Consider the following 12,116-nt stretch of genomic DNA (forward strand, 5'->3'; position numbering starts at 1 on the left):
TGGACTCGATGATCTTAGAGGTCTTTTCCAACCTAAATGATTCTGTGATTCTAAGCAAGCATGGCCAGCTCTTTGCAACTAAACAAAAGGATTGTTACAGCCCTTTCCTAAAAGTTACCTTTAGCTTTACTCTTCCCTTTTTTTAGGTCTTTCCATTTCTTTAAGTGACAGAGCCTGGCCGCTGCGAGTGCCTTGTCTGCCTACTGAGGCATATTAATAATTTTCTTTATTACCACAGTTCTGCTTTGAATGCAGTCCCTTGATACAGTGCCTTTATGTGGATTTGATCAAGTCTTTGCCTTTCATCTGCCTGTGATTATTAATTCTCTATTATAATTAATGGAGGCTTTGTCTTTCTCCTGCAGTCTCTATCAAAAGATCTCAGAGCTTTTTGTAAATGTTAAGCGATTACTAATGCAGTAACAGACTGATGAGCTGTGTGTGTGGTTTGTCTCTAGAAAAGAGACATACTGTATCAGCATGCACTATGTTTGGGGCTGGTTTGAAATCTTCCAGTACAACAGTTCTTCTTTGAAAATACCAGTTTTTGTAAAACTTTTTTTTTTTTTTTTTAATGTTTTGAAGATGACTTTTCATGAAGGAGTTTTAGGTGTCAGGTGGAAATTCTGTGTGTGTTGGTCTGTGATGGGCAAACAGAAGAGCAGGTTGAGAGATAGACGCTGCAGGGTCTTTACCCACCAGGGACCTGTTGCCTTCTGGTCTGACACCTCACGTGGGAAATGGGAGCTCCAGCAGATGCTTGATCTTTTGCCCCCTTATGCAAGGGTTGGCTGCTTCATCAGGGGGATTTGTCCCATGGCCATGTCTCACTGAGGTGTGAGTGAATGAGGGTCGTGTCATTGGTCTGAATGGGGTAGAAATGGTCTTGGCTATGGACTTTCTATTTTGCACGTGATTATCTGAACTCTTAGGATATGAGTTGCAGGCAGGTGAGTCACTGTCTGAAAAAGTGCAGCTGGTTGCGGTTTTGTCTCTGGGAAGAGCAAGGAAACTTGGGAAGCAGTAAGACGTTGGGGGCAGGAAAAGAGCTTCCCGTGCAGTTCGCGTTACATGGTCATTGCATGTTTCCCTTCTGTGTGCTGCTCCGACCAAAGAAGATGACAAAGCTACTTGAACAAATCATCTGTAATGGAGCCAAGGGTAACAAACCAGGCTAATAGCTTCCAAAGTTAGGGCCTAATCATGAGATGAAAGTACGTAGTGTAAAAGTTGCGGTCAGGCAGTGCTGCAGAGCCAGCTCGGCACTGATTGAATGCGAAGGAAAGCACCGTATCCTGAAACCCGTGATTAGCGTCACGACAGCTGCTGCTTTCTGCAGGGTGGGATTCAGCTTTGCAGTCAGAAATATCTAGAGCTAAAATTAAGTAGCATTTACCATCTGTTTTTGTAAGAGGCACAGGCTTGCAGACAATTTTTTAATAACAAGGCAATGGATGGTAGACTTAAGAGATGAACTGTGCTGTTGGTTGATATATCAGAGGCTTGCAGACAGGTTTTTAATAACAAGGCAATGGATGGTAGGTAGACTTAAGAGATGAACTGTGCTGTTGTTGATATCTTTTAAAATTACACTAAAATTATTAAGAGTGAAGGTAGAAAGGATAAAATTGTTGACATCAGCTTACTCTTTCTTATAAAAAGGAGAAAGCGGGGACTTTTCTTCTTTTTATAGCGCTCCTGCTGACTTTAAAGGCCATTTTCTGACTTGTGAGAAATCTGTGATAGCTCTGGTGGCGCTTCCAACTTTCTGCAGCTAATTGCTCCTGTTCTGTGCAGTTTGTGTGGAATCCCATGCACCGAGACAGCCTGCCTGGTTTACAGATGTAGTGCTGTATAGCATGTGTGTATGCGATCTGCTCATTATATTAATTTGTTTGAAAGGCCAGCACAGCTTCCAATGTGACTAAATCATGTTGACTGCTGACACTGCCAGGAGATTGTTAAAACATTGGAGGGCTGCCAGGAACCCTTGCTCCTTTCCTGGGGACCGATAGAGAAGTGACCTTTTACTCATGAATTTAAATTTCTGGTTTAGGGAAATACTTCGGGTTTTTGCTGAATGCCTTGGTCACTTGCCTGTCCCTTGTTACGTTTGGTATAGTGCTGGCTGAAGCGGTTCGGAGGACTAGTGCTGCCTGTTAATTGAGGATCTGCTCAAGAGAGGAGATCTCCAGCCAGAAGGGAGGGAGGCTATAGCAGACATCTGGGAGAAATTGTGGCTAATTCTGCCAGATACCTTTCCAAGGCATCATCTTTCTGTGCCTGTAGTTACACCTGACTTGTCCTCTGTAAGTTCACAGCTGAGTCATTTAAATGATCATAAGTTCTATGTTAAGGCTGTAACCATTTAGCAGAGTCTGTGTTGTGGGTTAAGGTGGGAGCAAACTCTTTTTGTGGGCAGGAGAGCGTTCCCTGGATGCTGGGGGCTGCTCGTACAAGTTCTGCTGGCACGTCTGAGGGAAACCTCTGCCCTGGCATGGTGTGGCGTGCCAGCAGGAGCAAACAAACTGGCCCAGGGCAACAGATACAGGAAAGATTCTGCTGGGGACCAGCCTGGACTAAGTGACGCTACTCCAGCCTGTACTCAATTTCCTACCCCTTCCTGTCTTTCCCTACTGCAGGTTTCCTCTGACTGATCTATGAAATGAAATGAAATGATCAGGCTTTAGAGAAAGATGTTTTACACAGATCTCATTTAGAGAGCAAAGAACTATGCCAACACAACAGGGGAAGATGTTTCCTGTGGGGAAGGGAAGGGGAAAAGAAGGGGACCTGGGAATGGGCAGGTGGAGAGCAGGCAAGGACCAGTAATACCTCATGTGGGACCTACCATGACTATAACCTGTTGTGCAAGCAGAGCTCTGCTCTACCAGTAAAATGCCCTCGTGCATGGATGGCTCGTTTGATGTAAAGATCTGGTATAAATCTTACAGCAAAGCCACTATTGCTGGTACAAAGTCAAGGAGGTTGGCGTTTGCCAATCGATTAATATCCATAATCTTTTACAGTACCTTTGGGTTTGTGAAAGCATGGGCTGACAGCTGTTCTTTGTTGTAAATTTGCATTAAAACACCTATCAGGTTCTTCTCAGAAATGTACCTGTTGCTCCATCCTGACTATTGTTCTAACTGTGTCCACTTGCTCATTTGTGGGTTCTCTGTTTTTTTTCCAGCGTTGTGCCTTGGTTTCCTTTTCCTGCTTCTGTTTCTTTGCTCAGCAGTGATAAGTGAATACTGGGGGCAGCAAGCAGGGAAAAAGTCCTCAGCATTTGTTCAAGCGCAGCGTGAAAGGGTTCTGGAGTGCAGCAAGTGTTGGGAATACCCTGGCAAATTTATGTTCCTGAGCGCAATTGCTGCTCTGCATGCTGGCTGTTACTCTGTGAACCTACGTGTTCCTGGGGCAAGTGTCGTGGTGGGGAACCTGACTCTGCTTTGGCCAGAGGGTGGAGATGACTTTCTCAGGAAGCTCCTTGCAGAGAAAATGCCATCTTTGAGGTGCCTGCTCTTAGGCAGCCAGCAGCAGGCCAAGGGAGGCACTTGGCTATCTGCAGAAGCGGCAAGGATAGGGAGAGATTCCTGGCTGGGAGTTCATGGCCAAGTGCTGCGTCCTCCCTCCTGGCTTCCCCCACCACCTAGCAGCTGGGAGGCTATCTTAGTGCCTTCTGTGTCACCATACCCGAATTAACGTAGGTTGGGCAGTCCCGAGGTGGCAGCCCCTTATCCAGTTGCTGCTGCTCCTTCGGCATTCAGACGGCTCATGTGGTTCATCTGCGACCTGTTTGTGCTGCTAGGGTCGGGATGGCAGGGCTCCTGTGTAAGAGGCGCAAAAAAGGAGGTAGGAAACATTACATTTGTAGCAAGAATCTCTTCCTAAGCTGTCTGCCTAGGACCTGGCGTACGGGCTTTCTGTAAGCAGGGCTCTCCCTGGGCAGCAGGCTTTGGGAGGCTTTCTGCTGACCTAGCCATGCTTTGCCGGTAGCGGTAGTAGAGGATGTTTTGGTCCTGGGGATCTGGCCCAGCCACACTGGATCTGAAGGCAAGCGTAAGTGTTTTATCTGGCTCTTCATGTCATGAGGGGTGGGGGCTTAATACACAAATTCATATTAATGTTTTCTTTCAGTTTAGTAAATTGCTCAGAAACAAGCTATTTTTGTTAGGAAGAGTGGAGATCATGTTTACATTAAAAAAAAAGAGGAAGTGTATCATCTTAATTGAACTTTTGGGAATAAAACTAGTTTAGCTGCATTTAAAAGTATTCTGGCTTGAAACGTATGCAGCATTTTGTTTATATAGCATACACTGAAGACAGTACCATCTATTCACTGCCCAGAGGAACCTAGCAGCTTGCTTCTGCATTTGCAGAGCATTAGGAACAGTGATGCCCTGACCTTATCGAACATTTGGCATTCCCAGAATGACAGCAATGCTATAATAATGAAAAGAGAGTTACATCTAGAAACAAGGCTGGTACTTCCAAAAGGAGTCTGATTTAAGTGGAATTTGGGCATTTATAGTCCTAGCAGTGTTTTAAAAATCTTACTTGTAATGTCCAGTTTCTGTGCAATTTTGTGCCTCCTGGTGGCTGTATTCCTGTTGGCATCACAACAGTTGGAGCTGCTCGGGTGAGAAAGCTCTAGTTGGGCGCAATGCAAACAAGGCTGGGTAAGGCATGCTGTTAGAGCTGTTTTGGTCTGTTGCATGAGGCCTGTTAGCTCCCTGACTTTTGTTTGGAGAGTTTTCCAAGAAAATGAGAAGGAGTGCAGAAAAGGGGTAATTAAGAGTTTCTTTGGTAACGGCATTTATTCAGGAGGTTAAATCTCAGCCTGCAGACATTGTATTCTGTTTGCAGTCGAGACTGCTGTTCTCTTCCCTTCCCTTTGCAGAATGTACACAATACAGAAAGAAAGCCCCTGGCAGCCCCCCTTCCCCCAGGCTTTGTGCTGTGTTAGCTCTAACCGGCTGCTCTAACATGGTTCATAAGGCATGAGGTCTCAAAATATGAGACTAATGTTTGTTGCTTGCAGAACATAAGAACAGCATTTCATAATTGAGGATTTTAGTCATGTTCAATATCATGCTGTGAACCAGAGTTAACTAACGTCTTGGAACTGCAATTAAGAAATGTGGTAACTTGTTTTAAGCACCTGTTTCAAGTATCCGTGAGAGGAATGGGGATTGTAGTGTGTTCTTCCCTGTCCTCCTCTGGGGCAATAGGATCTCTGTGTTTTCCCCTTCTATCAAGCAGGAAAAAAGCAAGTACTGATGCAGGATTTTGTAAGCTTTGCAGACAGCATGGAAATGATTAGCCTGTGGTTTGATTTTCCAGTGGGAAAGGGGAATAGTGGCTGTTCTTGAAGGAAGTGCTTGTTGGGATACTGTGACTATGTTAGCTGTTCCTCCTTTTCTTTGCCCGAAAAGTTTGTCTAGCAGACCTTGTTTATTTGGAAGTCCTTGCTTTTTCCTGAAAAGAGTATGGGACTTGGACCTCTCCCAAAGGAGACTGCAATACCACAAATGCTGCCACAAATGATCTTAGCCCATGCTAACACAGAATAGATGGGCCTGTTACTGGGTGTCCTTGTGTCTCCTATTTCAAATGCATGTATTTCAATAGCTTATCTTATAATAAATAATCGTTATCTGAGTTTAGGGGGAGATGTGCCTTGGAGAGTGTAAAAGTGTTATAGCATTGCTAGTGCTTTTCTTACTGTCAAGCTCTGTGAAGATACTAAAGAACTATTCCGTACTTGTCCTCAAGTTCAGTTCCTCCCATGTGGCAGGATGTAGGGGAGTATTTTAATATCTATGTTATTGATGAAGGGTACTTCACTGACTTTCCCAAACGACAGTTGTAGGTTTAGGACACGAGCTCGAAATCACAAATTCCAGATTTGTGTTCACCAGATCATGCTACATCTCTTTTTAGCTAGCGGCATTGCTAGAATTAAATACATTTGCATCTTTATTTGGTAGGCCTCCCTGGGATTCTCTGAGGCTTTTAATAAGGCCAGTAGCAACTTGCAGTTCCTGGTGTTCAGCAGCTGGAAAAGGTGGTCATGAGTGGTGGTCGTGCTATCAGAAAAGGAGTTTGTTTTTACAGTTTGCTGTCTGCTCTAGATCTGGGCTGTCCTGCAGACAAAGCTCACACCCCTTCCTTCTGGAGAAACAAGCACTCTGAGGTTGCTCTTACCACAGAATTGGGTTTCTTGCAAAATGTTTTCAGCCAGTTGTGTCATGGCTCGGTTTAATAAGAAGCTATAAAAGGATGTTTCTTTGATTTTATTTTCCACTGCGGCCGCAGTTCTTAATTCCATAAACTGTGGGCCCATTTTGAAATGGATCTACCAGATGTTTTCTCTTATTATGAATACCCTCTTCAACCCTTACATATCTGCGAAGTTTGCATTTATTACAGTCTTTCTTTCTGTTTTTTCCCTCTATCCAGTGAGTGACCTCCAAGAAGAAGGTAAAAATGCTATCAATGCACCAATGAACCCAAGCACCGTGGACATCCATCCAGAAGACACACTATTAGGTAAAGTATTCGTGCTACAGACCTCGACTAGACGATTATTAATGAAGGTGGCCACTGTGACCCCCATATCCATTGCTTTACTGTTGAATGTAATTTGTTCAGTTGAAACTGAGAGAATTGGGCACGAGAATTGAGAGCTGTTGCATGTCACATGTAGACTAGAAATCAGAAGGGCTAAAATGAAATTTAAAAAGCAGCGCCAGCTATGCAGATACACTTAAACTAGGTAGTTTGTGGGAAAATTGACTTGTTCAATGAATTGGCAGAGAACTTGAGTTCTTCTGTGATCACCCTGAAAGTAGATAGAAAGTTGAGGTTTGCAAAGAATTAGATGGAAAAAACTTCTGAATTTGTCTGCTTAAGATTTACTTCAGTTCCATTAGCCCATTGGCAAAGTGCCTCTCAGACATCCTTCTTTGGTAAAGAAGTGGTATCTTCTCTCTATATATAGACGGGGAACTGAAGTGCAAAAGGACCAACCCACAGAAAGCCTGTAGCAGAAGTGTGTGTTGTGGTTCCTGTGGAACCCTTAGACTGCCTTGTCTCAATGTACATACTACACTGTTGTTAACTAGTGGATGCCGTGTTCCTCCTTGGGTTACTGCTGCCACTTTGCAAGTGACACTACAGCAAAATGGGACCTGATACTGAATGAAAAGATGAGCTTTTAGGCTGCTGAAAATAGTAATTAAATGTGATTAGGATAGAAGTATGTAAAACAAGCAATGCTTTGTAGAAAGAAGGTAAATATTCCAATTCCTGTTCTCTCCGTTCCCCCCCTCCCCGAGTCCCTACAAGAGCAACAGCATAATTTAATAGCAAAAAGTGTTTAAAACTTGTTGGAATAAAACACTTAGTTCTTTCCTAGCCATATGTCTCTTAATCTACGGAATTAGCTGAAGCAAGCTGTCATGGAGACAAATAATAAAACAGTAAATTGACAACAAAAAAGTGTTAGTCATTTAGATTTTCTGATTAGAAGAGTAGTGGGAAATGCAAAGTACTGTTCTTCTGAAATGTGGGCAAAGTGTTGATTGCTCTGTGTATATGTATGGATCAGGAGCGTCTCCAATGATTTCTTCTGGGTACCACTGAAGGTGTGTATGACTTCAGAAGATGCAGGACCACTCCTGAAGGCCTGTCATGCAAAGACATGACCACTGGTGAACCTTAAGCAAAGTTCTGTGGTGAATTGTATACCGTTATGGGTCAAATCTTGTTCAGGGTTTCAGTTAGCAGTATTTTGGGTGTGTAGTGGGTGTCGCTTCCTTACGACTAGACTGCCTGACTCATCCTAGTCAGTAATGAGGAAGTAAAGGAACAGGGGAAAAAAAGCAGCAAAAGAATTCATGCTTTTTTCGTAGGTTTGTGGAAATTTGTCAAGTATGTTCAGATAGCAGGGTCTTATTTTTTTAATAAAGATAAGAGGCCCTGGAAAATGCTGAACCCAAATGTTTGGGTGAAGTCTAAGGTAACCAGTTAGATGGTATAGTCTGTCTTGTGTCTAGGATGTGCGAGTGTCATGTTTCCCATCTGACAGCAGTGAAGTCTAGCACTGCAATAGGAAGTCACTGTAGGTTGGTCATTGTCAGGTTTTAAAGGGTTCCTCTGTGCAGTGTGGCAATGGCCTGACCAATGGTCATTCCGAAACCCCTCCTTTGTTGTCATGCTGGAAGGAATTGAGAAATCAATAGGAAAATAGGATTCCATATGGCCTGTCTAGACTCAGCTAAAGATAAATCCGTGGGGTTTATAAATAATTATTTTAGCTGAAGAGACATGGATCTCCTCACGTAGCTGTGACACTGTCGCCCATCCTTGTGTTCCTGTTGTGTAGTAGCCAGGGCTTGCTCTCCACTGAAAGGAACAGATCCACCCTAGATCACAGCTACCACTTGGCTACTAAAGGAGCTAAAATGAAGGGTGCAGGGAGAGGTCTGCTACTTGAAAGCAAGCACCAGAATTTAAAATAAGAGAATTGCTTCAGCTGCTTCCTAAATACTGGTATCCATATCTACAGTAGCATATAAACATGCACGTGATACACGTCTGTATGTGCTGTTGTAAAGATAATTCTGCCAAAGGTTGTTTGATTGTGTGTCTCTAAAAATGCCTAACGCTTTGATCATCGGATATTCCCTTGCTAAGATGATGACTAGGCACTGTCATTTCTTGATCAGCTGACAGGCCACTTCATGATTAGGAATTGTTTGCAGTATTTCACCAGCGTACATTTGAAGTGGATCTCACTAAAGTTTCCCATTTTACTTGGACAGAGGAGAATGAGGAACGCACTATGATTGATCCTAACTCAAAAGAAGACCCCAAGTTCAAAGAACTGATCAAGGTAGGAAATCAATATTTTGTCCTTCTTCAAATCTTTAACTAGTGAGCCGGAGTCATTTACAAGCTGGTTACCAAGAACACAGTTGAGGAATAACAACTTGTTACTGAAGTATATCTGTGAAAACTGAGGTCATCAATGAGGTAAGGCTAAAATCAACAGTGAGAGAAACAAGAAAAGGCTGAATGTCAGAGTGCTCATGGTAGTTACGGAGTAAAGCTCCATTTATATCCTTGTGATTATCACAGTGAGGATCAGTGCTTAGCTTGAATCTACCTGCAGTCGCTGCACATCAACCTAGGTTCCTCCTGTTTATGAAAACAGGGAAGGAGCTTCGGAAAGCATTAGTGAGATTTCAGGAGAAGAAAGAGTAGGACTGAAATGAGCAAGGGCATGGTAGGGGACAATGAGGAGACCTCTGGTGGTACAGGAAAGTTGTAACTGAGATTCTTCTTGCCCTATATTCTGTTGTTTTTTTTAAAGGAAAGTCCTCAGTTTACCTGTGTCCTGGGGCAGGGCCAGATTGTCCTGAATCTGTACTGTCACTAGAGACACCTGCCCAAGGTGTTGATAATGGTGTTCCCAGCTGTGCTGATGTGAAGTTTGGATTCCTGCCTCAGCAGCGCTCATAGTTTCTGCCAGGTATGATGGAGGATTTGATCTTGAGGGACTAGTGTTTAGGAGAACCTTTTCTATGCAGTAAGTCGTTGAGGTGGTTAACATAGTGAAAGCTTGAGCAGGAAGCGAAGGGATGGCAATTCTGAACAAATGTGATCTCTTTCCAAAAAGCATTTGTGCTTGTGTTATACTTCCCGCCACACTTCCTCTTTATTATTTTAAAATTATTTTAAAAAATTATTTTTGTTAGAAGCAACAATGCAGCTGTAGCTGGGTGGGTCTGAAAACTTTGGATAGTGTATACTGTCTCCAGATAGGGGTTTGAGCTGTGGCCCATTCCTTTCAGGAAACCTTGTGCACCCTGGCCGCACACATATGCTTCACAGAATGCCTCAGCAAACTGCTTACCTGGTACATCTTTAAAACAAACCCAGTGATCTGTTATTAACACTGCAACAACATGTTTAGGATTACAAAACCACATCAAACAGAGTTTAGCAAGGAGCTGTGCTCAAATTTCTTTGTTATTCTAATTCACCTGGAATACATTGTGGTTTTAAATTAAGTGAATTTGCACATTCTTTCTTTGTTAGTACCTAAATCCATTAATTCTCTCAAAAGGTACAGTGGTCTTGCACCACTCTTTCAAAATGTACTGTGGTTTCTTTGCTAGTGAAGCAGCGATATTATCATGAATAATTCAGCTGAACTAGAGTCGTTGCAGTGAAGGAACCAGATGCACTCTGTGATGCAGGAGACTTGATATTGAGATCAGAATTGCTTTTAAATTGGGAATTTTGCTGTTGAATTTAATATGAATTGGTGAGCCGTCCCTGGATGTCATAGTCTAGCAAGGTTATATTTTCCAGTTTAAAAACCTGAAAACCTTCAGGAGGAATGAAAATCAGGGCTAGAGCAGCACTCGAGAACGTGTCTGAGTGCTTACAGCGCATTGCAGAATCAGGCTCTGGTTCACTACGCCAGTTTACACTTGCATGAAGAGAGAGTAAGGTATTAACAATTGAACTGGAGCAGCTCGTGCAGGGAACAGCATGTAACTGGAGATTGTTTCCTTGGGGTCGTCCTCAAAGGAGAGATGTGTCCTGTAGAGTGCCTACTTGAAAATTATGTAATTTAGGTAATTGCTAATCATTTGCATACCTCTCAGCAGTTGAGAGTTTTTACAGAGATTCAGCTAGAGAAATATTTAACGCTATGTTGGTGTGAATCTGTAAGGCACGGAGAGGTTTGAATTATGTTGGCAAAACCTATTTTATGCCACAGAGTTTGGATAATGCAAAAAAATGAGCAATTTATTCCTTGTTTTCTGTTCTTCAGTGGTTAATGACATTTTCCAAGAGCCCCAGTGCTGGATGAGAATTAGCCGTGCTGAGTGCTATACAGCAGCAGCCAGCAGAAAAGACTGCCTGCCCCACAGAGCTTGAAATATCTCCATGGACTAGCAAGGAGTGAGGAGTTGAATAGATGGAGGTTCAAAGTGGTCCTCTCTCTTTTCCCCTCAGAGAGGAACGTTTCAATAGCAGCAGTAGAGCCTCGTGCTTTTTGAAATTTGGCAGTATGACTTAGTTTCATTGGTGCCAGCCCAAATTTCTTTCAACGCCAGAGTTAGACATGCCAATGGTTTGCCATCACTGAGTTGAGTGTTTCTGTTCTGTCAGTCACATGCAGTTGGGTAAATGGATCTCAGTGCAAAGAAGCAGCAGAGATATCTGTTGCTGACACTGCTTTAATATCTCTTTGTCTCCACAAAATGTTGTTTTAATTTCTGCTAGCCTCATGCCATAGGAATTATATGCATAGTGGATTGATCAGTGCAAGCTTGTGTGAGCATTTGGAAGTGATTTTGACAGAGCCGTTGTAACTCTGGAGAGACAGATTGTATAGCATTGTGGTAACACGGAGAGACCAACAGAAAAAAAACCCAACAAAAAGCTTCATTACTCTTATTAAAGCAAATATACAGTGAATCCCCTTGTTGAAGGCTGCTTAATTGAGGATGCTAAAATACCTGTGTTAAGTCCTCTTGCACATATGAAAATCATCCGGAACTAGAATTATGCCACAAAGTGTTGTTTGTTACCATCATTGACGGTATTCTAAAAATAGTTGGCCGCAATTTGTCAATATGAAGCATTCAACTAAGTTCCCTCTGTGGCCAGCAGCCTTTTTTTCCTCGCTTCATTTGCTCTGTGTGTAATCAAACACAGTTTAGTACATGGCTGAACAGACCTAAAGCTGAAAATTCAGATCAGGGAAAGAGAGATGAGTTATGTTTTATTTATATATATTAAAAAAAAAAATTATTCATAAAATACCCTATTTCTGGTGTCTGAAATGTGTGAGCTTCTTTTACTCATTGCCCAATATTTGCCAAGTGACAAGTGCACGACTAACTTAAAGTAAGCGTTTGAATTACAAGTTTGGGCTGTTTTGTGATCGGATACAGAGGTGTCCTGTGATATATTTTTCTTCTTGTATACGTCAGTCAGGTTTCTAGTCTATATTATTGTGAATCTGTTTAAAATTCAGGTTCCATTAATATATAAAGTTCCCTTAGTTGGTCCATGTCACTAATTGT

At 42.6% G+C, this 12,116-nt stretch overlaps 1 protein-coding gene across 4 annotated transcripts in view; it reads left to right on the forward strand.

The window, feature by feature from the left end:
• The window catches only part of PARVB (parvin beta), a 59,084-nt gene that overhangs the window by 10,707 nt on the left and 36,261 nt on the right, over positions 1-12,116 (forward strand). The window contains exons 2-5 of one of the 4 annotated variants that reach the window (XM_009279054.2): positions 1,156-1,161; positions 3,461-3,463; positions 6,466-6,555; positions 8,832-8,902. In XM_009279054.2, the coding sequence (XP_009277329.1) occupies positions 6,510-6,555; positions 8,832-8,902 (117 nt within the window). In that variant the 5' untranslated portion in view covers positions 1,156-1,161; positions 3,461-3,463; positions 6,466-6,509. Of the gene's footprint in view, positions 1-1,155; positions 1,162-3,460; positions 3,464-3,727; positions 3,856-6,465; positions 6,556-8,831; positions 8,903-12,116 lie in introns of those variants that run through there. The other 3 variants (XM_009279053.2, XM_009279051.2, XM_009279052.2) reach the window with 3 other exon arrangements.

Source organism: Aptenodytes forsteri, unplaced genomic scaffold (genome assembly GCF_000699145.1).
Source record: "Aptenodytes forsteri isolate BGI_AS27 unplaced genomic scaffold, ASM69914v1 Scaffold241, whole genome shotgun sequence".
Lineage (NCBI taxonomy): Eukaryota > Metazoa > Chordata > Aves > Sphenisciformes > Spheniscidae > Aptenodytes > Aptenodytes forsteri.